The sequence below is a fragment of the Ischnura elegans genome, unplaced genomic scaffold (genome assembly GCF_921293095.1).
Source record: "Ischnura elegans unplaced genomic scaffold, ioIscEleg1.1, whole genome shotgun sequence".
NCBI lineage: Eukaryota > Metazoa > Arthropoda > Insecta > Odonata > Coenagrionidae > Ischnura > Ischnura elegans.
In genome coordinates this window covers 8,988-31,910 of record NW_025791743.1, presented here as the reverse complement: position 1 = coordinate 31,910, position 22,923 = coordinate 8,988, and the positions used below count along the sequence as shown (strand labels likewise).

Below are 22,923 nucleotides of genomic sequence, written 5' to 3'. Positions count from 1 at the left end.
ATCAAAATATTTGGTAGAAATCAGCAAAGGATTTGGGTAAAGTGTATGAAATTGGATTGCTATTTGTCAACTTACAGGCCACAGAATTTTTTTTCCCGTGTCTTATATGTCTTCGGGAGGCAATTTATATTAAGCAGACAACATTCCCCTATTAATAAAAATTAGCAGTACTTGCAAGAAGTGGCATTTTTGATAAGCGAATTCCATGATTTTCCACCGTTGGTTGCTATGTTACGTCGCACGTAACGTTGAAAGAATTAGCGATGCAAAGTTTCCATTATTTGCTGTACTCGCGTTACGTCTTGCATTGAAATGTTTATGTGTAGCAAACAGCCAACAGGAAACCAAATAACTTCGTTACTAAGGGTAACTATATCGTTCAGCGCTCAAGCGAAACTGCTCAATGTCACGAAAAGCTTTCCAAATAATTGAGTTATGCTTTGAAAATCATTGTGGAAGAGACGAGTGTGTTCATTAACATATACTCAAGGCAGAAGGCACGGAAATTTATTGCTACGGATTAAGTCGTTCCGTGCGTTTTAATACAGTGTAGAGAAATGTGGATTGCCTACTCATAAGATATTAATTAATCGGTTCTCTCCCTTTACTGACTAAATGTACGGCTATACTCCGAAACTCTGCGAACTTTTCTCGTGTACTGCGAATATGTACAACTATGGGAGTTCGGTTTAAGGATAAGTCGTTGACACTGGCAGACAGTGACGATATCACTTATTGAGAAGAGGAAGGATATTTGACGTATGTAGGGTGCAATCGAGGAAGGAAAGTAGACCTGACTACTCACGAGGAATAATTAATTCGCATAAGGAAATTCTTCGATCGCTCGCGAAAGGATGTAATTTCCGCTTCACTCCGATGGCAAAGAGACTGGAGAACGATTGTCATTCACCGTGGCATGCAAAAATGTAGTAAGAACTTACGGTACCGTTAGGGAAAATGTAAAATTGAATCGTGGACAACTGCGGGCAGCAACTCGGGCACGAAACATTTTCAGAGTAGGAAGGAACGGTGACAAACAGTTAAATCGCTCACTGCATTCGTCGCGGAATCGATATGCTAATGAAATGGTCCGGTATTTACGGCTAATCAATGAATCACTTCTAATCACCTAACCTAAGGTATAACCGAGCCGAGTTCTTTCCCCGCTTATCCGTGTTATCGCGACGAGCACCTACGTCCGAGATGTTCTCTGCCTCGCGGCCCCCTGCCCTGCACCCGCGATGCCGAGAATCGTCAGCCGCACGGAGTGTATTCCTGCCTGGAGTCGAAGCGGTCCGCTCCCTCCGAACGCCGAAATGAAATGCAAATCGCGGGCGGAGGAAAGACACCGCTTGACAGTCGTCACTTCACTGGCAGATGATCATTTACGAGGCGGTCGTGTTCCGATCATGTACGTTTAAACGATACTGTGTTTGATGAATGGATTATTTACATATATTCCGTGCTTCGCGTCGTTGGAATACAGTGCGGTGTTTCATTGTTGTAAATGACAACATTTGTTTTTCCGCATTTCACGACAATTGACCGCGGATGAGTCGATAAATCATTCATCGTGGCTAGCGTTCGCATACTTGCGCCGAGTCGCAATCCGGGATAGAAATCCCACCGAGAGACGATATTTCAAATTCCGCTCTGGACGTCCACGGCGAGCGACTGCGAAAAGGCCTCCCGCGCCATCTGTCGGCGGATTCTGAATTACTACTCGATCAGCGGTAGCTGTCGTGAGAAGACGACGCGAATAATTATTATCAGTTATAATTAGTCCATGTTTATCAGCGGTTACTCACATAACGCCGGTTATGTAGTGTTCTTTGTGACGCACAGCAAACGCGAGGAAATGAGTGAAAGTGTCTGTGTCGATGGATGTATAGGAAAAGTGAGTGAAATGCACGAGAATCAATAGTGTGATGAAAACAGCGATTCTGATAGCCGTGCAGGTGAATACTGTGATCCACAACCAGCGAGCCGAGTAAGTACGCTATTACTTATTTAAACACTTTTCACGCTCGTATTCGTTGACTGTGTTGTTCCTTGCGTTTCTCTTTCGTGTGGAAAAGTAAACTGTGTAGTGATTAATTCACTGTTTGACGATGATGACGGTTGATTGATCCCAACGTGTAATTGTGTATCCTAAGAAAACCGAAATTATTCGTGGCGTCCTTAATTGTTACAAGTTGAGTGAATCGTGGCTTAATTTAAAACTGTTTGCCTTTTCTGTGCTAAGGCGTTGATGGTTATCCCTTGCACTTTGTATGTTAGGCACTGTGCACTGTTTGAAATGTTGACGAAAGAGTGGAAGGAAGAATATTTTTCGCTAATTTCTTCCTTAGCAACGGATTGCTGGTTTCACATTAGTGAATACGGAATAATTAAATGGAAGTGTTTAGCGTGTTATATCGTCGTCCTTAAATTTGCATGAGTGAAGTGATTTTAATTGGCAGATCTTGATTAGTAATACGTGTCAATGCTAAGTCTAGCAAGTGCAATGAAAGAACAATTAACGATGTTGACGATTACACGTCCCATTCCTACCGTCAGGCGTCGTTGGTTATTCTTAACGTTCCTTTCGTGGGAATGTAATTCCTTTTGTGCTATTTCATTTTTTCTTGGCAGCGGAATAACGTAAATAATTAGGGCAGGGATATTGTAACGTAAATAATTTGGGCAGTTTTATGGTAAGCTGTGATAACTTAACATGTGATTTTAAAAGCGAACTGTTAGCATAACGGAGCCCAAGGAATGTTATCGGACGTAGTAGAGGAATTACTTTTCAAACGTCAAAGGCAAACTCACAAACATTTCCCATATTGTACTGCCTCTTTCAGTAATTCCTGATTGCTACATCATTTCCTTCGCCATACGAATGTTAACAGTGACATCCGTACTTGATATATTGGTTTGAAATCGCTTGGAAATCGTCGAAAACCACGTAAGACTCTGCATCATGCGGTACGTTTTGGTGGATATTTTGAGGTACAAGAGTACTCTATATTCCAATTATGCAAATGTTCACCACATTGCGCTTGAATCTTGGCTTAATTTACGATATTATATGCGACTTTAAGGCGGGGATTTGGTCGTTCGATGTGCCATTGTTGTGGAGAACATTAATAGTTCACGACAATTGACAATCGATGGTTCATTAGGTATGGCAAGGATTCGCATATTGCCGCTGCGTTGCGAATAATTATCCCAATTGCTTTCCCACGCGCGATTCCTAATTCCCAACAGCGATGCGCGCAGTGGACTGCTGGAGGTTCCCCCCGCACCATCTAGCGGCCGAATCTGTATTACCACTCGATCGCTCTTGCTGCGGCAGCTGTGGTGAGAAGACGTCGCGAGTAACTAATATCAGTGATAATTGTATAATGTTTATCAGCTGTAACTGACATAACGCCGGTTCTGTAGTGTTCTTTGTGACGCTTGGCAATCGTGAGGAAAGGATTGAAAGTGTCTGTGTCGCTGGATGCATAGGAAAAGTTAGTGAAATGTACGGGAATGAAGTGTGTTGACAACAGCGATTGTGATCTACAGCCGAAGAGCCGAGTAAGTACGCTGTTACTTATTTTTCCACTTTTTACATTCATAATCGTTGTCTGTGTTATTCCTTGGCTTTCTCTTTTGTGTAGAAAAGTGAACTGTGATGTGATTAATACACTGTTTGACGATGATGACGGTTGATTGATCCCAGCGTTTAATTGTGCATCGTAAGAAAACATAAATTACTCGTGGCGTCCTTAATTGTTTCAAGTTGAGTGAATCGTGGCATAATTTAAAAGTGTTTGCCTTTGAATGTGCTAAGACGTTGATGGTTTTCCCTTGCACTTTGTATCTTAGGCACTGTGCACTGTTTGAAATGTTGACGAAGGAGTTGAAGGAAGAACATTTTTCGCGAATTCCTTAGCAACGGATTGTTTGGTTTCACAAAATTTATTACGGAATATTTTAATGGAAGTGTTTACGGTGTTACATCGTGGTCGTATACTCTGTATGTGTGAAGTTATGTGCATTGGCAGATCCGGATTAATAATAAGTGTAATGCTATGTATTTGGACTGCTGTTATGAAAGCAGTCAGCGATGTCGAATAGTGCACACCGCATTTCCACTGTCAGCCGGCGTTGATTATTGTTAACGTGCCTTTCGTCCGAATATAATTCCTTGTGTGATATTTCATAACTTCTTCGCAGTGGAACTACATAATTAATTAGGGCAACGATAACATTCCATGGTAATGCTGTGTTAAGTTGACATGTGACTTGAAAAGCGTAGTGTTAGCATCACGGAGGCCAAAAGAATTTTATCGGATATGGAAAAGGAATTAATTGTAAAACGTCAAATCACAAACGTTTCCTCAGACTCGTGAAATTGGAGACCAGCAAAACGCCATTGTCATATGATTGAATGGAAACCGTGAAATGTTGTAAGTAGCGGCACTCATACGCAAGTTTATTTGTGATTTTGCAAAATTATGTTCATCGTTGGTTATCGGAAATGTGGGAACGCATTGTGCAAAGCGTCGAAGACTATTTTAAGTCCTCGACACTCATTTTCGCACACCGCATGTGTTATGATTTTCGGGAAAAAATGTAAACTGTGCTCTTTCAATGCGTTACTGATTGTTACGAGGTAACCGTAGGGGCTCGAAATTTCAAAAGGTTTCGCCATGGGTGATAATTACTCGATGTCATTACATCAAACTTTATAATCGCTGGTCTTTCCCGGGGAAGGGAATGAGAAATGTGATTGTTGACGTGCTAATTATCCTTAGCAACCGGGTGTTTGCTGGTTTCATTGCAGTTGTTTTCAATTGTTTGAACAAGTACTGACGCTGAAGTTGTTGCACCGATTTGCGTGTGGGAAGTGTACCACTACTAATTGCTTGCATTGAAAAATTCTTATTGTTGCGAATTAAGTATCGATAGTAAGTATCGTACGTTTGCGTTTCATTGTCTTTGATAGGCCGTCGAAATTGTGCTTCGTAGGACGTCGTGCGTTTGATGAGTAACTGTTACAATAAATCTGTAATGGAATTGATGTAATGAATCGTTCACGAAACAACTCCGCGATTAATGTATTTCTCGAATGCATCTGCAAGCTTTTTTTTCGTTTAACCGATTGCAGGCGTGCCATTACAACGTAAACGAGACATAATGAAAGAAAGAAATTGCGTCCTTCATGTTCCGGGAGCACAATTTTATCCATCGCATGACACGCAAGTTCGGACGACAGCATTTTGTTTTGCTTTTCTCCAGGCTCGACACCCCCGATACCGGCTGCCTAGTCAGTGTGCGTGTCGAGACTTGCAGGAACTCAATTCGTATGGGAGTGGAAGTGGTCCGCTAGTTTTGAACGCGAAAATAAAATGCGATACGCCGAGCGACGCTCGGTGGTCGGCAGTTAATAGCATTGCCCGGATTTAATTTCCTTCAGTCAAAATTAACATTCACCAACGATGAGAAATGTGCAGGTTTACAATGATGTGTTCATAGATTGAATTTATAAGTGGTTTTACGTGCGAAACGGACGCAAGCTTTGCGTCTTCGGACGAAAAGGCTATGTGCCATTGCTGTCATTAATAGTAATTGTTCGAGACAGTCAAGATCCGAGGACTCGACAGCGTATGCATTGGCATTGTTGACCTCGGTCGTAAACAATAGCCCGGGTGCGCTCTCCCTCGGGGGATCGAACGTTCAAACTTGTGTTTGCACGCGCCCGGCGAGGCAGGCACCGGACTGCGGAGTGGCCTCCGTCGCACCATCTAGCGGCAGCGCGTGTTACTTTTTGAGCACTCACGATGCAATACTTGTCCCGGGATGCGGATGACGAGATTAATTATTACATTGTTGCAAGTTTGTCAGTGACACCTGACATTACGTCGTTTGTATCTTCCACCTTTTGACGCAACACACGTGTAAGAAAAGGAATGATGAATGATCAATAGCCGATCCGGTTAATGAAGGGAATCGCACGTAGCAGGGTTTTAATTATTACGCTATGAATTAATTTTCGTTTCCAGAAAATCTTAAAGGAGAATACTAATCGTTGAAAGCATTTCACAAATTGACCTTCGTCTTCTTTTTTTAAAGAATTTTTCTCGGCATTTTCTGGCAATGCATAGCTCGTGGTAGCTGAGTTAAAATATTTTTTTAAGTTTAATAGTTGCCAGTTTCCCGCAGTAGTTGGATGTGCTTTAGTGTCTCTCAATTCCGTTATTTCATGTACTCGATATTTGAAAATGTGTTTCTGAAAAATGTCTGTAGCAACGGTGTGCTTGTTACTGTAATGGCGATTTCTTTCAGCTCCCATCGCTTAGTGAATGTCGCCTGTTGTTGTGTCAACTGTTTCATGATCGAAATTATTTTGGGTATGCATTTCATTTTAAAAATGGATTCGCAGGAAATGGAGCATTATGGAATGCAGACAGGAAAAGCAGTTCTCTCAAGGAATAATTTCGAGAAGTACATTGTTCGGCGTTACATTACTTTATGTAAATTTTCCGGGCTTGACTGTTTTAAGCGCGGTTTCTCTACGAATGACAACGAATGTATCAACCTAGGAACAGAAATATATTATCCAAGAGTGGTGAATAAAAAAGTTATATCGATCGTTCGTGGAACAATATAATTTTCGCTGTAATCACCGACGTTTCCTTCATGAGATGTCATTTACTATACTTACGGAATTTACTCGAGCGAAATGATTTTTTTCAGTATGTACGATGTAAGTAACTTACGTGTAGAATACGGAAGGAATGGTATGGGCCTAAGAAATGGCATGGACTGCACAAAGGCAGCGTTCTGCGCGATAAGGAAAAGTTAACTGGGAAAACTGAAGTGGCGTGTTTCAATCGTTTCACTTGAAGGAAGTGGGAGTACTGCCATTTCACGTAAAAGAAAATGCAATGCACATCCTTCAACGCATGCATGTGGTGAATAACTTGTAATTAGTTCTCATAAGGATAGGGGAAAAAAATAAAAAGTGATACCAACAGCACCCGGTGTTCCCAGGCGGTCACCCATCCAAGTACTATCCGGGCCCGACGTTGCTTAACTTCGGTGATCGGACGAGAACCGGTGTATTCAACGTGGTATGGCCGTTGGCGAAGATATGTATGGCTTTTGAAGAATGTTATACTCATTCGGTGATTAGATTCGATAGTTCACTATCTGACTTTGTAACAATTTGGAGTTAAATGTCATACAGGAATGAAATTGAGCATCAACGGCGCATAAATTCCATTTCAAAAGTATCAGTTTCGGAAATGGATCTGTAAGAGTTAGTTTTCATAAATGTTGCGGAAAGGAAGACAGCTGAAGCGCGGACCTCCCGTGACAAAGTAGAGGCTTTCGAAGATGGATTACAATGGGCTGCCAACGTGGAATATGGAGTGAACTGAAAATGATGGAATAACGGACAAACGGTTTGACGTAAGAGAAACTGTCCCACCAGTTTTCTGAGTAACAAAGTGCCTTTTGTTGTCATAACAAGGAAATAACATTAACGATCGTCTCGTGCGGCTGCAAGTAGACAAAATTTGAACGCACTGGACGGATTGTCATGCAACGAGGAACTGTGGAGACGTTACGGAGGACTTTACATATAGCGATAGTAGAAATTCATGTACGCGATAGAGGGAAAGGAAAAACATCTGCCATGAAGATAAGGAAAGAGAAAATAATGTTGCATAAATTATTAATTTGTGGGAACATTGTATCTGTTACGCTCGTGGAAAAACGACTTTTGAACTTGAACATTTGAGAGAGCCCGGAGACACCGTCACACTTCGCTTTGACAATGCGACGGCAACAATCACAGACTGTTGGAATGAAATAACTGATGAATGATCAACAATCTGTTGCTATGGCAACCAAGGATTAATCATAAAAATTAGGACCTTCTGAGCACTAAAAATGAGATATGGACTACCGTTGTGAATTTTAAAGTGGAACTTCGTTTTTGTCGTTGAAGTAAGCAATGGAAACATCACACTGAATGATGTAGGGCCCTAAAAAGGGCCGTTGGGGCGCTACCAAGTAATTTACTTGGAGCTGGTGTACTTGGTCACAGCCTTGGTGCCCTCAGACACGGCGTGCTTGGCCAGTTCACCGGGGAGCAGGAGCCTGACGGCGGTCTGCACCTCCCTGGAGGTGATGGTGGAGCGCTTGTTGTAGTGAGCGAGACGGGAAGCCTCGGCGGCGATCCTCTCGAAGATGTCGTTGACGAAGGAGTTCATGATGTTCATGGCCTTGGAGGAGATACCGGTGTCAGGGTGGACCTGCTTCAACACCTTGTAGATGTAGATTGCGTAGCTCTCCTTCCTCCTGCGCTTCTTCTTCTTGTCTCCCTTGGAGATGTTCTTCTGGGCCTTGCCGGCCTTCTTGGCAGCCTTTCCGCTAGTCTTGGGTGGCATGTTGGTATCAACGTTGCGTAGCAGCGAGATGTATCTGAAAAATCCTGGGTCAGTTTATAACCCGTAGAGGCAGGACCAGCCGATTCGCGATTGGTCGATTAGGCTGAGGCACCGGCCAGCGGCAGCCCAGAATATGTATAAACCACACGGGGAGCTCTATTCCCCTAATTCCTGTGACGTTATTGATTTCGGCCTTGCCCATAACCTACCAATTTCTTTCTCACCATCAGTAATCTATTCCTTCACCTCAGACCACCTCCCTTTAAAATTCTCCCTTCCCTTGCATAACCAGCCAACTACCCCCCCAGTAATGAACGTCACAGACTGGGACAAATTCATAGTCCATCTCAACGAGTCCCTCTCTAAAATAAACCCACTCACAGACCCAACACCTGAAATGATAGAAAATCAGGTGAACAACATCACCTCCGCCTTAACCTTGGCCAAAGAACTGGCCTCTCGCTCCTTCACTCCTAGACAAAGAGACCACGCCAAATTCCCCCAATTCCTGGTCGAACTTATTAAGCGCCGCAACATCGCCCGTCGGCTATGGCAAAAGCACCGTGCACCAGAGTACAAAACCACCTACAACCGTCTCTCAAACGAAGTCAAAAAGGAAATAAGCATCATCAGCCGCCGCAACTGGGAAAACCACATAAAACAACTAACTTTTGACAACCCTGCTCCAATAAATACTAAATCAATCTGGAAGACAGTTAAATCATTAAAAAAATCTGAGAAAAATATGTTTCACCCAATTTCTTTAAACCAAACTCTAATTTTTGATCCCAGCAAAAAAGTAGAAATTCAGGCAGACCACTTACAAAACACAATGTCCCTTAACAAGTCTGTCTCTCCAGTTGAAGAGGCGGTCAATAAATATGTGGACAACCTCCCTTCTTGTTCCATCGCTAAAATCACTCTTTCCACTCCCTCTGACATCCTTTCTATTCTAAACTCTCTTTCAACAAAAAAAGCCCCCGGCCTAGATAATATTAGCAACTCCCAACTCAGATATGCCGGTAGATGCCCAAAGTTCCCTATTCTTCTATCAAATCTATTCAACCTTTGCTTCACCCTTCCACACTTCCCATCCTCCTGGAAAAAAGCAAAGGTAATTTTACTTCCTAAACCCGGGAAAGACCCAAAAGTCCCAGGTAACTCTCGTCCAATTTCCCTCCTCTCTAACCTGTCCAAAATCCTAGAAATCCTAGTCCTACGCCGCCTCGAGTTCTTTTCCACAGACAACAAAATAATCAGACCCGAACAACACGGCTTCAGGAGAAGCACTTCTGCCATACACCAAATCCTACGGCTAGTAGAAAAAATCAGCCATAGCTTTAACCGCCGCCTATCAACAGACGCGGTGTTCTTGGACGTTGCGCGCGCCTTCGACAAGGTTTGGCACAGTGGCCTCCTATTCAAACTACAACAACTTAAATTCCCACTTCCTGACATCCTGTTCATCCAAAAATATCTACAAAAAAGGCAGTTCCTAGTCGCCGAAGCTAAAACCCACTCCTCCCTACGGCCAATGGAAGCTGGCGTTCCTCAAGGATCCATTCTAAGTCCGCTTTTATTCACACTATTCGTCAACGACATGCCACACACACCAAACACTACCCTACACATGTACGCCGATGACACCGCTATAGCAGCGACATCTCGGCGGGGTGACACAAACATTAATAAACTCAACACCCACCTGAAACTCATAAACAAATGGACACACACCTGGAAAATACAAATAAACGCTGCAAAAAGCACTCATATACACTTCTCACAAAGACGCAAATTTCCTCCACAGACATCACCTTACATAAACAAAAATAGAATACCAAGAGCACCCACCCACAAATTCCTCGGAGTCTTGCTAGACGAAAAACTTTCCTACCGACCCCACCTTAAGTACTGCACCGGCAAGGCATTGGCTGTTAGGCAGGCAATTGCCTCACTATGCTCTAAATCCTCACCTCTCTCTCATAATCACAGAGTGAGACTGTACACCTCAACAATCCGACCAGTCCTTCTGTACGGCTGCGAGATATTTGCTTTAACCAAAAATATAAGAAACAAGCTGGAAGTCTTCCAAAATAAATCCATACGCCAACTCCTCCACCAATCCAGGTTGGTCAGAATGTCCGATGTACGGTCCAAACATAACCTTCCCGCCATTAACACATTCATCACCAAATTAGCGATTAACTTTAAGTCCAGACTCGGGGCAACTAATAACACATCAATCACAAACATATGGGATTATGATCCAAATATCCCCACCACATACAAACTGCCTCAACTAATCACTCGTCTATGAGTCTTTCCTATGTCTTTCTCTCTTGTAGAATAGTCTCCCACTGTAATATTATATTAATGGTATTCTATATAACTATTTATGTGCATTCAAAATCAAAGTAAATGATGATGATAAAAAGAAAAAAATATATATATAAACAAAATATAAAGGAAAAAAAAATCATGGAAAAAAAATATACAAAAGATTGAAAAAGATAAATAAAAATATAAAAAATAAAAAAAATAAAAAATAATAATAACAAAAAAAATAATAATAAACAAAATACAAAAATGAATCAAAAAAAAATACAAAAAAAAATATATATTAAAAAAAGAGATAAATACTTTATTCAAAGAAATGAATAAAGAAAAAAAAAAAAGTATGTCCATATGCATCATCAAAATTTAACATAACTATTATAACCATGTTATACCAATGTCAAGAAAATCTATCATTTTACTGTTCTTTAATTCAAAATGAACCTATGTATTATATCAAAAATATGTATATGTAAAAACCCTCATTAGTTATAAGTTTCAGCTCACACAAACAAAACACTACCCTCACATCACAGACAATTGCGCACCAAATGTATTCAATGTAATCTGGCTGGTTAGGGTGAAGGAATTCACCGGGACAGCGAGACAGCGCCTTCGGCGCGTTATTTAATGAATGAGAGTGTCCGCTGTCAACGATTCGTCGTGAGGTCTGCACCGTAGCGCCGAAAACAACTTGATTCATCATGTCCGGACGAGGAAAGGGAGGCAAAGTCAAGGGGAAGTCCAAGTCCCGTTCCAGCAGGGCCGGACTTCAGTTCCCCGTGGGACGTATTCACCGTCTTCTCCGCAAGGGCAACTACGCCGAGCGTGTCGGTGCCGGTGCCCCCGTGTACCTGGCCGCCGTCATGGAGTACCTCGCCGCAGAAGTTTTGGAGTTGGCCGGTAACGCCGCCCGTGACAACAAGAAGACTAGGATCATCCCTCGTCACCTCCAACTGGCCATCCGTAACGACGAGGAGTTGAACAAGCTCCTCTCAGGCGTCACCATCGCCCAGGGTGGTGTCTTGCCCAACATCCAGGCCGTGCTTCTGCCCAAGAAGACCGAGAAGAAGGCTTAAGCGATCTCTTTCTTGGAAGAGAATAAAAAATGGTCCTTTTTAGGACCGCAAACCATCAAGGTCTGTCAGTCTTACGACTATGTCAAAAATTGGTATACTTCCCAAAATACGCACGAAAAATAGTCTAGAAATTACTTTCCATTTGTCATGTAGGTGAATCGAGTTGTCAAGTAGTAATGCTTGTAGATAATTATAATACATTTAATAATATTGACGGGTGAAGTGTAATGAAGTGAAAAAATTGTTGATCTAGTATAGCTTCGCTGTGAAAAAGTAAAACAGTGGAAATGATATGCAATGCAAGGAAAACGTAGCGCTACTATGTAGAAATTTGAAAACATTGTGGCAGCTGTGCGTTTCTTAATTAATGATGCATAACAATGTGTCAAGGAACACATTTGAATGGATATCCAAAGTAGCAAAAAAGTCGCGATACTATGTAGCAAATTTAAAATATGTTGGCAGCAGTGCGTTTCTAAGTAACTGATAGGCGATGTCTAACAATATGTCACAATCACCGCATTCGGCCGAAGAATTGTTACAAAAGCGATGAAGGCATTTGGTCGTTGCTAAGTAACGCAACACACTATCAATAGACGACAATGGCAACGGCTTGTGCCGCTTGAAACTGCAACAATTAGTACTGGGAATGGAACACTGAGCGACCATTATTGTTGAAGTCGCTTAACTTGGATGGATAAAAAAAACACATTGATCGTCCCTCAGCAGTTTACTAAATGAACTTTCAGTATGGATGAACGTATTAGGTTTAATAGCATAATAACTTACTTAATTTTGTGATTAGTGACAAAATAAGTTGTATTCCATTGATGTTCTTTTATTTACACTCCATCATTACCTGATATTTCATTTGTTATCGTTGACATCACATTTCTGTGATTGCGACGTGTTTAAGCAATGGCAAATAATATCCTGCATGTTCTATGGTCCTGAAAAGGACCTTTGTTATTCGATGATGCAGCTGCCAGATGTAATGGGCTGCTGCCACGATGGAAATCTAACCACCGAATCCGTACAGGGTGCGTCCCTGGCGCTTGAGGGCGTACACGACGTCCATGGCGGTAACGGTCTTCCTCTTGGCGTGTTCGGTGTAGGTGACGGCGTCACGGATCACGTTCTCCAGGAACACCTTGAGGACACCGCGGGTCTCCTCGTAGATGAGTCCGGAGATACGCTTGACTCCTCCACGGCGGGCCAAACGGCGAATGGCTGGCTTGGTGATGCCCTGGATGTTGTCGCGAAGAACCTTGCGATGACGCTTGGCGCCTCCTTTCCCCAAGCCTTTTCCTCCCTTGCCACGTCCAGTCATGTTGCTGCTGTCTCGGTGAGAGAGTCGTGGTTGCGCCACGTTCTGCTTTCTTTTTATAACGTCTTTCGACGGTCTCGCACTCTCAGCCAATCACATTTCGGCACATGTAAGAGTCTACACACTCATGCCAATATATTGGGTCGAGAAATCGGCCGCTTCAGTTACGCCGGTTTAGAGACCCAAAGCTTAATCCGCTGCCAACTATCTACGCCTCGACGCTGTCGATTCTTCGTTAGGCCAACGGCCAACGGCCACTCTTTATTCTCCAAATGCTTCTCCACTGCTTACGTCAATTGTGACGACCGAACGGCCACTTTAGTGGCCCCCGCGCGAGGCCACGCGCGAGCCATCGAAGCCGCCGCGGACGACGACGCCAGCAACGACGCCGCCGACTACGCATCACTACCTTACCTTACCCGTCACTAAAAGGGCGCCCGTGGGGCCGCGGCAGACTGAGCACGTCCCTACTTTCGGGCTCAGGCTCCACGGTTATCACTCACGGGTGTCGCCTTTCACCCGGTGACTTACCCAGGTCGTCTTGGCCGCTACCCCAGGCACTAGACTCTAAGTCATTGCACGCCTGGGGGAAACGGCGGGTCCCCTCGCTAGGGAGTTAGGCAAAAACCCACCCTTGACCTCCTCACCGCAGCTGGCCGCCATGGAGTCCATGGCGGCCACCACCGAATCGCCGGCGTCGCCAGAGATCAACGCCGCCACTGAAATGGAAACGTCGCCGCCGCCACCATCGCCGCCGCCGACATCGACGCCATCGCCTGCCGCCGCCGCAGCAGCCGCTGCCGCGGCAAGACATCGAATGGCGGTCCTTAAGAGGGCCGCAAACCAATCCACTGAATCAAATAAATCTTGCCCCCCCGTCGCACAAACAGTGCCGACACCAACCCAGACGCAGACATCGCATGGCCAAGACGACGAGGGCTTCACCCTCGTCAAGGATAGGAATGCGGCTCATAAGAGGGCTCGCTTAGTTAGTCCGACAGTCGAATTAGAGAATCAATTTACGCCACTAATGAGCTCTCAGCGTGGCCAGGAGCACTCAGCTCAAGTCTTAAATGCTCAAACTCAGGGAAATGTTGAAGCCACACAAGTGGCGGCTAAAACTGTAAGAGTTCCTCCGTTTATAGTTCACGGAGTTCAGCAATGGCTCCCTATTTCAGAGGCATTAGAAAAATCACTCACGGTGCCACCAAAATGCACCTTGAAAGGATCTTCCACTGTCCAAATTCAATGTGCAAATCCGGAAGACTATCATAAGGCGCGAGCAATCTTGCGCGAGCAAAACTTAGAATTCTCGACATACCAGATGGCATCAGACAAGTCACCTGAGTTTGTCATTCGTAACTTACTTGCCTCAACGCCGGCCGACGCTGTCAAATCAGCGCTTGAGAGAAAAGGCTTTAACGTCAAAAATGTTATTCAATTAACAACGACACGACCAACAAAATCTGATCGTGCCGCAGGCAAGACTACGGTAGCGCGGCGACTTACGCCCGTCTACCATGTAATCTTAGAGACTAATTCTCAATTGATCCCAATAGGGGAATCTTTTTACTTGCTGGCCATGCGAGTTAAAGTTGAACGGTACACAAAGCCTAAGGGAGTTTTGCAATGCCACAGATGCCAGGGATTCGGTCACAGTAAAAATTACTGCAACATTCAGGCCCGTTGTGTGAAGTGCGCCGGGATGCACGACACTACTGAATGCCTAAGAAAAGATCGCAAGACGTCACCGCCACCGAAGTGCGTCAATTGCGGAGGAGATCACACCGCCAACTATCAGGGTTGCTTCGCATTCAAATTCGAGGCAAAACGATTAGCAGCGCGTGTCGCGAAAACAAAAAAACCTTCTTTCATTCCTGCTCCTCAACCCACTTCAAATCCTTGGCTTCGCGGTTCGACTACGAACCAAGAACAATTTCCAGCCATGCCACCAACAAAACCTAACCCAACAACCCAACCAATCCCATCTTCAAGCCCGACCAATCAGAACGCTTCCTCTGAATCCAACGATCTCTTTTCCTTCTTCACACAAATTACGGAAAAATTAAGTCTCCTAAAGACACCAACCGAGAAGAAAATGTTTCTTCTCAAGCAGATGTGCGCACTGCTTGACAATGAATCATAATCGACTCGGCAATATTTCTTTACTCAGCTGGAATTGCAACGGCATCCGAAGCCGACAGCATGAGTTGTTAAATTTTATTTCCACTGGCATCTTTGATGTAGTCGCTCTTCAGGAGACGCATCTATCACAAAACATGACATTTCACATTCCAAATTTCAAAACATATCGGCGAGACGTCTCCAATAGATCTGGCGGAGTACTGATCGCAGTAAAATCATCAATTAAACACAAAGCATTGCCGACAAACTCCCTTAGCACTCTTCAATCCATTGGTATTTCCATTCCAACTCCAACGGGCAACCTTTTTATCTATTCTGTGTACCAACCTGCGTCAAAAAATCTTTTTCCCGAGGAAGTTCGTCTCTTACTCAACGCCGACAAGCAAATCATTGCTGCCGGCGACTGGAATTCAAAGCATGAGGAATGGGGCTGTCGACGCACTAACTTGCGTGGCAAAGTTCTCCACGAACTTTGTTCTGATGGCCAGTTTAATGTCGAAGTGCCGCTATCGGCGACGCACATTGATACCCGGGGAAATGATATCTTAGATTTCTGCCTGACAAAAAATATCCGATACCTTTCCACTCCCAAAGTACTGACTGACATTGCAAGTGATCACTTTCCCATCCAAACTGACATTCGGTGTGCACCTGACGAGATCATCCCATCACCAATTAATAAAACCAATTGGCAGTATTACGCTGACCACTGCCATCATTCCTTTTCCAACCTTCCACTCCCAAAAACCCAAACCCCAGCAGCCATCGAAGAGCACGTTGATCTAATTACATCGAAGCTCCAAGATGCGCTCGCTTTGGCTTCCCTTCCGTATCATAAACCTTCCAAAAACTACCACACCTTACCTCCATTCATCCACGATCTCATTACGGAACGCAACCGAGCCCGAAGGGCATGGATGCGGAGACGAGACGAAACGGACAAACGACGATACAATTTCTTCGCTAATCAAGTGAAGAAAGAAATTGGTGCACACAGAAGGCGCCAATGGCACGAAAAAATAGACAGTTTGGCAGTATCGGACAATTCCATTTGGAAAATGTCTCGAGCACTGACCAAAAAAAGAACGCCTTCCACCCCATTACGACAAAATGACATGCTTATTCACGACGAAACGGACAAGGCAGAAATCTTAGCTGACGCCTTTCAGGCTGCCATGACTTTGAAAGATGACTGGAAACAGACTGACGATGACTGGGAGGCAGAAGCCGTCTATGACGCGCTTGAAAACCTTCCCACACCGCCCTTCACTCCCGTGACTGAGACGGAATTAAGACTTTATTTGAAATATATCAATCCTAAAAAGGCAGCCGGCCTAGACAATATTTCAAACAGACAACTCCTTTTCTCTACCCGACCTTTAATCCTTCATTTAGTGCATCTGTTCAACAGTTGCCTTGCCGCCAGTCACTTTCCAAAACAATGGAAAGAGGCAAAAGTATTCCTTATCCCAAAACCCGGAAAAGATCCTTCATTACCACTCAACCGCAGACCGATTTCCTTACTTTCCAACCTCTCCAAACTCCTTGAAAAAGTCATCAAAAACCGTCTTGACAATTACCTACGGACAACTGACTTATTACGACCGGAGCAAATGGGTTTCCGTGAAGGACTCTCCACGACGCTCCAAGCCCTTCGACTAGCCGAATTCATTTCCCAGGGTTTTCAACGCCGTATGCACACGGCTGTGGTTTACCTAGACGTCGCCAAGGCCTTCGACCAAGTGTGGCACAAAGGCCTCATTCTGAAGCTTTGCCGGGCTAAAATCCCGCCTCATCTCGTGAAACTTATCATGAGTTTCTTGCACGCGAGATCGATTAGAGTCACTGAAGGCAGTGCTCTATCAACATTAAGAGAAACGAACTGCGGCGTACCGCAAGGCGCCATCCTCTCCCCAACCCTCTTCAACCTATACGTCAATGATCTTCCTTCCTCTCCACAAACTCAAACTTTCATGTTCGCCGATGATACAGCTATCGCGGCGCAATCTTGGCATGGCAACTACGCCATTCGCAAGATACAAACCCATCTTTCTCTCCTTGATAAGTGGACTCTCGCTTCCAAAGTTACGATTAACGCAACCAAAAGCAAAGTCGTTGATTTCGGAAGGAAAACGAGAAATTCTGTCTCCAAAAACCTAACCTTCAACTCCCTCCCAATACCAATGGATAAATCACACAAATTCTTAGGGATACACTTCGATCAAAAACTCACATGGAACACACACGTACAGCAGGCCCTTAAATCAGCCAATGCAGCAAGAGCCTCCATGGCTTCATTATTAAATTCTCGCTCGCAAATCTCGCGACGAGACAAGGTTACTCTATACAAAAGTATTATCAGACCAAGGCTGCTGTACGGGTGCGAAGTATTCGGCAATACTTCCCTACAGAACAGGAAACGCTTAGAACAGTACCAAAATAAAACCTTGCGCTACATCACAAACCAATCCCGACTTGTTCCAATGAAAGAAATCAGAAACGCACACAGAGTACCAACCATTCACGAGTTCATTCAGTCGCAAGCTGTAAGACTAAAGAACTCTCTTCCACGAAACACGCTTACAAAAGATCTCTGGAATAATCCAGCACCAAGAAAACGCTTCAAAAGCTACAGACTTACACAAGAAATTCTAACTCGCTGAAAACCGAGTTCTTTCCTATCATCTTTCGCTCTAACTTAATTTTAAATATTATGTAAAGAAAAACAATTGTAAATTTAATCAACCAATTTATGAGAGAGCAATCAGCTCGATCAACCGGTTGTTAATTAGATGTTAAAAAAAAAAATCAAATTGTATTGGAAAACTCAAAACTCTAATACATACAGGATTACTTGACAAAAAAATATAACAAAAATTCAATAAAACTAATTAAAAAAAAATATTAAAAACACAGAAAAGAGGCAAAAGCCCACAAAAAAAAATATAAATAAAATTTATCAAAAAAGAGGCAGTTGCCCACAAAAAAAATTAATAAAATACAAAAAGAGGCCCGAGCCCACAAAAAAATTAAATAACAAAAGAAATGAAGTAATCCTCTCAGAAAAAAAAAGCATACGCATTAAAAACCTATTATTTAGTATTAGATTGCAGTGGACCGTCATTTGGCCACCTGCCGGCGCCATGTTTAGCCGATTAGTTTTTAAGTTTAATTTTAGGAAAATAAAACCTTAGGGAAATTCATCATCATGTAACTAATTTTAATTCTTCCTAATTTTAAGAGTGCAATGCACACGCTCACTAGAAGACTTTCTTTTCTTTTCTCCTTCACTTACACTGGAAAGGTAAATACTGGTCCCTTACACGCTTGAAAAGTCATGTCCCCTATATCGAGATTTATTCTCCAATGCTAATTAAGTGCCAAGGGCACGCTCAAAAATGCTGAAAATGTGGTCTGAAGACGCACAGAGGCAGCAAGCTAAATGCAAGGGCAAAAAGCCCAGTCAATGAGGGAACGAACGAACGAACGGCCGCTTCAGTTACTTTCCCGACAGGAAAATGGCACGTACCAAGCAGACAGCCCGTAAGTCGACCGGAGGCAAAGCCCCCAGGAAGCAGCTGGCCACCAAGGCCGCTCGCAAGAGCGCGCCGGCCACCGGTGGAGTGAAGAAGCCCCACAGGTATCGCCCAGGTACCGTGGCCCTCCGAGAGATCAGGAGATACCAGAAGAGCACCGAGCTTCTGATCCGCAAGCTGCCCTTCCAGCGCCTGGTCCGTGAGATCGCCCAGGACTTCAAGACCGACCTCCGCTTCCAGAGCTCCGCCGTAATGGCTTTGCAGGAGGCGTCCGAGGCCTACCTCGTGGGTCTTTTCGAGGACACCAACCTGTGCGCCATCCACGCCAAGCGCGTCACCATCATGCCAAAGGACATCCAGCTGGCACGCCGTATCCGCGGAGAGCGCGCTTAGATCGTCGTCGCTGTCGACTTCTTGTCGGCACAAAAACAAAAGTCCTTTTCAGGACTAGACGTCATACAGACGATTGTTTCCCATTGCTTTCATCGACGAGAATGAAATAATATTTCATAAAGAAAAGCTGAAAGAGAATGAAAAAATAATAAAGTTGTAATTAATGATAATTATAATTAACTAATGAAAAATAGTATAGAAAAATACTGGAAGGTATGAATATAACTTATGAAAAGATGTTTTTTTGCAGATGGAGTGCTTGGCATCCTGGCAGTTTCCTGACGGAAAATGTTATCTTTACAGAATGGCAATTTAAATTTCATAAGTAACGGAAATTTCGAAGTTCTTTCAGAATAACAAAGTCAGGAGTACACTCAATCGTTTATCGAGTTACGACAATGTAGGCATCTCTCGAACTCAAAAAATGTCGTCAGGAGATGTTGCCATGCGCGACGATTGTTTTCCGCCAGCAGTTTTGTCACGGAAAATACTAATGCAACAATGACATTCGCCAAGATTTCATTGTTTTCAACAATCGACCGTCTTGGTTGCAAATATGTGAAACGCAAATACTTCATTCTTTTGAGCAATCAGGCTTTCTGCTGCAGCAGACGTCTCTTTCGAAACTTAGGTTCATAGGTAAATTTTTACTGCCAAAAAATTATCTGACAACCTTCAATGGAAGGTGCATTAATTTGACGTAAAATTAGCGGTTTTGTAGAAGGAATATTGTCCATCTACTCATTTCCTTCAATGGGTAAGGTTTGAAACTTTATTGGGTAAGGTGAAGGAGTTTGGAATTTTGTTTTAAGCATGGAAAATAGTCATCTGTATGACTTGATGGCCCTTAAGAGGGCCTAAATTGAACTTCGCGTACATCGAAGTTCGGTGAACCTGCGAGGTTCGGTCGCTCACTTCTTCTTGGGGGCGGCGGCGGCCTTCTTTGCTGCCGCGGGCTTGGGCTTGGTGGGCGTCTTCTTGGGCTTGGGCGCCTTGGGCTTGGTGGGCGCCTTCTTTGCCTTCGATGGGGACTTTGCTGCCTTCGCCGCTGGCTTGGCTGCTGCGGGCTTCTTCTTGGGCTTGTCTGCTTTCTTTGCCTTCTTCGCAGGAGGCGCGGACTTGGAGCGCTCCTTGGGCGCGGACCGCTTGGTGGCAGCCTTCTCCTTCTTCGCGGGCTTCGGCTTCTTGGCCGCGGCGGTCTTCTTGGCTGCGGTCTTCTTCGCCTTGGCTGCAGCGGGTGCAGCCTTGTCCTTCAGCGTGGTGGAGCTCAGCTTGAAGGACCCCGACGCTCCCTTGCCCTTGGTCTGTACGAGTGTGCCGGAGGTGACGGCGGACTTGAGGTACTTCTTGATGAAGGGGGAGAGCTTCTCGGCGTCGACCTTGTAGGAGGCGGCGATGTACTTCTTGATGGCCTGGAGGGAGGAGCCGCCGCGTTCCTTGAGGCTCTTGACGGCGTTGTTGACCATCTCGGAGGTCGGTGGATGCGAGGGCTTTGCGCGGGCCTTCTTGGAGGCGGCGCCCTTGCTGGCCTTCTTGGATGCTGCGGAGGCGGCGGGCAGGGGCTTGACGGCTGCGGTGCCGGACGGCTGGGCCGCCGGGGGCGCTGCTGCGGCTGCTGCGGTAGCGTCTGCCATGGTCTCGGACGAGAGGTATGAAAATTTTCAAAATTTCGCGTTTCCCACCTTCGAGATATCGTACCATTTCGGAGCGCGTTCGCCGCTGTCGAACTTGTCGTCGGCGTTCTCCTTCGAATCTTTGTACTCGACTTCGTCTCGCACTTTATCGTTTCGGACGGCGCCGGCGGCTCCGACGTCGGCGTCCGATCTCGACGCGCGAGGCGACAGTCCCGGCCGCGCGCGGGCGGCCCGCCGTCGGCGACCGGAACGTCGCGGGCGCCGCGGCGCCCGAGCGAAATACGGCATGTCACCGGCGCGCCTTCCGACCCGATAATTAAAGTGTCGCCGTGGCGTCGCGGGTTCGCGTGGTCGATCGGCGACCTGCCTCGCCGTTTCTCTGAACCTTCCTGCGTGTGCCGGCACGCCGGCGCCGGTCTGGACGGCGCCCCGCGGACGGAGAACGATGGTCGGAAGATGTGCCTGTCGGACGGATCGGCGTCGTGTCGCGACGACTCGATCCGCGGTTGTGCATTCGTCTGTTGCACTTTTCGATCCGAGTTTGCGGCGATTTCGATCGACGATCGAGACGCCACTTCGGCGTCGCCGAAACGCGACTGTTTCCCTCGATCTCGCCTTTTCGCGACGCCGAAATCACTCTTTCCGCGTGCGACTGCGATCGTTCGCGCTGCCGCGAACCCGCGATCCCCGGGAGAAGCGGACGAATGTCCATAATTTTTGTTCTCGTGCCGTTATTCCGCAAACGGCGGCACTCGATTATCGTTTCCCCTTTCCGGCGGGGGCTGAATGTCGCGAGAGTGCTCCGATTGCGCCGCGAATCGTGATATTCGAAGGAAATGGAATGACTCCGTTTGACGCTCCTACGGTTTTCGGTTCGCCCCGTTCGTTTCACTCCGTGCGCTTTCTGTGCCTATTCTGGGGGGAATGTGGTGAATTTGATTCCTGGGCAGGGATTGCGAAAGGTTGGTGAAAAAAAAATTACGCCTCGACGGGAGGGATTGTCGAGTGAGACTGGCTTTTCCATACTCGAGTCGCAGGATATTTCTGGTCTTGCGTGCGATTCTGGAAATTGATGACTGCGATTTTCTGTGTGTGAGAAGGCTGATTTTGAATGACTTTTGTGAAAATGAATTACCGTTCCCTACAACATTGTGACGACGTGGCGCGTTACACGTATTACTTAAATTACCACACGCCACTTCGGGATTGGAAATGATGTGTCTTTCCCGCAGGAAACGTGTATTCGTGAATACGGACGTGCAAGGGAAAAGATGTACTCTTCACATCGCCGATCGATAACTTTCCCTTTGTTCGTTTTTCGTACATTGTTCTGTGGATTAATTCCACTCTCTACGGTAATGTCCAAGTTTGAAACCTAACTTTGCTATTTCCTGAAACGTGGTATTTGTTGTTTCGGCATTCTTACAATTACCTCTTTTGGCAAATCAATTTTCCTTTGAGTTACTTCGTTTGTCAATATTTCCGATGCATTTCACTGTCTGAATGCGGAATTACGAAGGAAAAGAGCGAGTACGACTTCGGAGTTATTCCTTTCGAACTTCACATATCCCTATTGCAATGCATGAAGTGACAATCTGCATGTTATGACGAAATGTCACACGCCTACGACGAATACATCGTGCGCTGTCGCAGTAGCCACGTATGTGGCATTAACGTAGCTATTATTCTGTCGAACTTTGTCTCCAAATAATTAATTGTGTCATTTTTCTGCACGTTTTAAAACGTGCCTCGTGAAAATCCGACCGGAAGTGTGGTTTCCACGCTCACCTGTTGAGTTTAAACGGACACTTTGCAATGTGACGGGCACAGAGCATGGAACATTGTTGAAATTTTCAATTCCGTCGCACTGAAGGTCCACGATAATGTTTGTTTCAATTTATATTCACGTTCTAAAACGTCTCCCGTCCAAATCCCTCGGTAATTATTGCTTTTTATGAATAATTTGGAGTATGGCATTGGAAATTTGTTTTTGTCAGCAACGGATTACAATATATTTCTTAAACCATGGAATCAGTCGCACTG

General features: G+C 45.0%; 5 protein-coding genes and 1 non-coding gene across 6 annotated transcripts; 2 read left to right on the top strand and 4 right to left on the bottom strand.

Annotated features, from left to right (window-relative positions):
* Positions 1–7,004: 7,004 nt before the first annotated feature.
* LOC124173688 lies at positions 7,005–7,123 on the bottom strand. Its single transcript, XR_006868697.1, has one exon. It is a non-coding gene; the product is annotated as a 5S ribosomal RNA (ribosomal RNA).
* Positions 7,124–8,020: 897 nt separating this feature from the next.
* Positions 8,021–8,491, bottom strand: LOC124173683 (histone H2B). Its single transcript, XM_046553085.1, has one exon. It carries the CDS (start codon positions 8,430–8,432, stop codon positions 8,061–8,063), a length of 372 nt encoding a protein of 123 aa, XP_046409041.1. The 5' UTR covers positions 8,433–8,491; the 3' UTR covers positions 8,021–8,060.
* Positions 8,492–11,087: 2,596 nt separating this feature from the next.
* Positions 11,088–12,055, top strand: LOC124173687 (histone H2A). Its single transcript, XM_046553089.1, has one exon. The coding sequence runs from the start codon at positions 11,471–11,473 to the stop codon at positions 11,843–11,845; it is 375 nt and encodes a 124-aa protein (XP_046409045.1). The 5' UTR covers positions 11,088–11,470; the 3' UTR covers positions 11,846–12,055.
* A 733-nt stretch (positions 12,056–12,788) lies between these two features.
* LOC124173686 (histone H4) lies at positions 12,789–13,187 on the bottom strand. The gene has a single exon (XM_046553088.1). It carries the CDS (start codon positions 13,173–13,175, stop codon positions 12,864–12,866), a length of 312 nt encoding a protein of 103 aa, XP_046409044.1. The 5' UTR covers positions 13,176–13,187; the 3' UTR covers positions 12,789–12,863.
* A 5,629-nt stretch (positions 13,188–18,816) lies between these two features.
* On the top strand, positions 18,817–19,305 carry LOC124173685 (histone H3). Its single transcript, XM_046553087.1, has one exon. The coding sequence runs from the start codon at positions 18,836–18,838 to the stop codon at positions 19,244–19,246; it is 411 nt and encodes a 136-aa protein (XP_046409043.1). The 5' UTR covers positions 18,817–18,835; the 3' UTR covers positions 19,247–19,305.
* Positions 19,306–20,086: 781 nt separating this feature from the next.
* On the bottom strand, positions 20,087–22,717 carry LOC124173684 (late histone H1-like). Its single transcript, XM_046553086.1, has one exon. It carries the CDS (start codon positions 20,878–20,880, stop codon positions 20,158–20,160), a length of 723 nt encoding a protein of 240 aa, XP_046409042.1. The 5' UTR covers positions 20,881–22,717; the 3' UTR covers positions 20,087–20,157.
* Between the last annotated feature and the right edge of the window lie 206 nt (positions 22,718–22,923).

What these genes read in the sequence shown, in the direction of transcription:
- LOC124173683 (XM_046553085.1), bottom strand. Translation starts at nt 8,432, where the DNA reads ATGCCACCCAAGACTAGCGGAAAGGCTGCCAAGAAGGCCGGCAAGGCC.
- LOC124173687 (XM_046553089.1), top strand. Translation starts at nt 11,471, where the DNA reads ATGTCCGGACGAGGAAAGGGAGGCAAAGTCAAGGGGAAGTCCAAGTCC.
- LOC124173686 (XM_046553088.1), bottom strand. Translation starts at nt 13,175, where the DNA reads ATGACTGGACGTGGCAAGGGAGGAAAAGGCTTGGGGAAAGGAGGCGCC.
- LOC124173685 (XM_046553087.1), top strand. Translation starts at nt 18,836, where the DNA reads ATGGCACGTACCAAGCAGACAGCCCGTAAGTCGACCGGAGGCAAAGCC.
- LOC124173684 (XM_046553086.1), bottom strand. Translation starts at nt 20,880, where the DNA reads ATGGCAGACGCTACCGCAGCAGCCGCAGCAGCGCCCCCGGCGGCCCAG.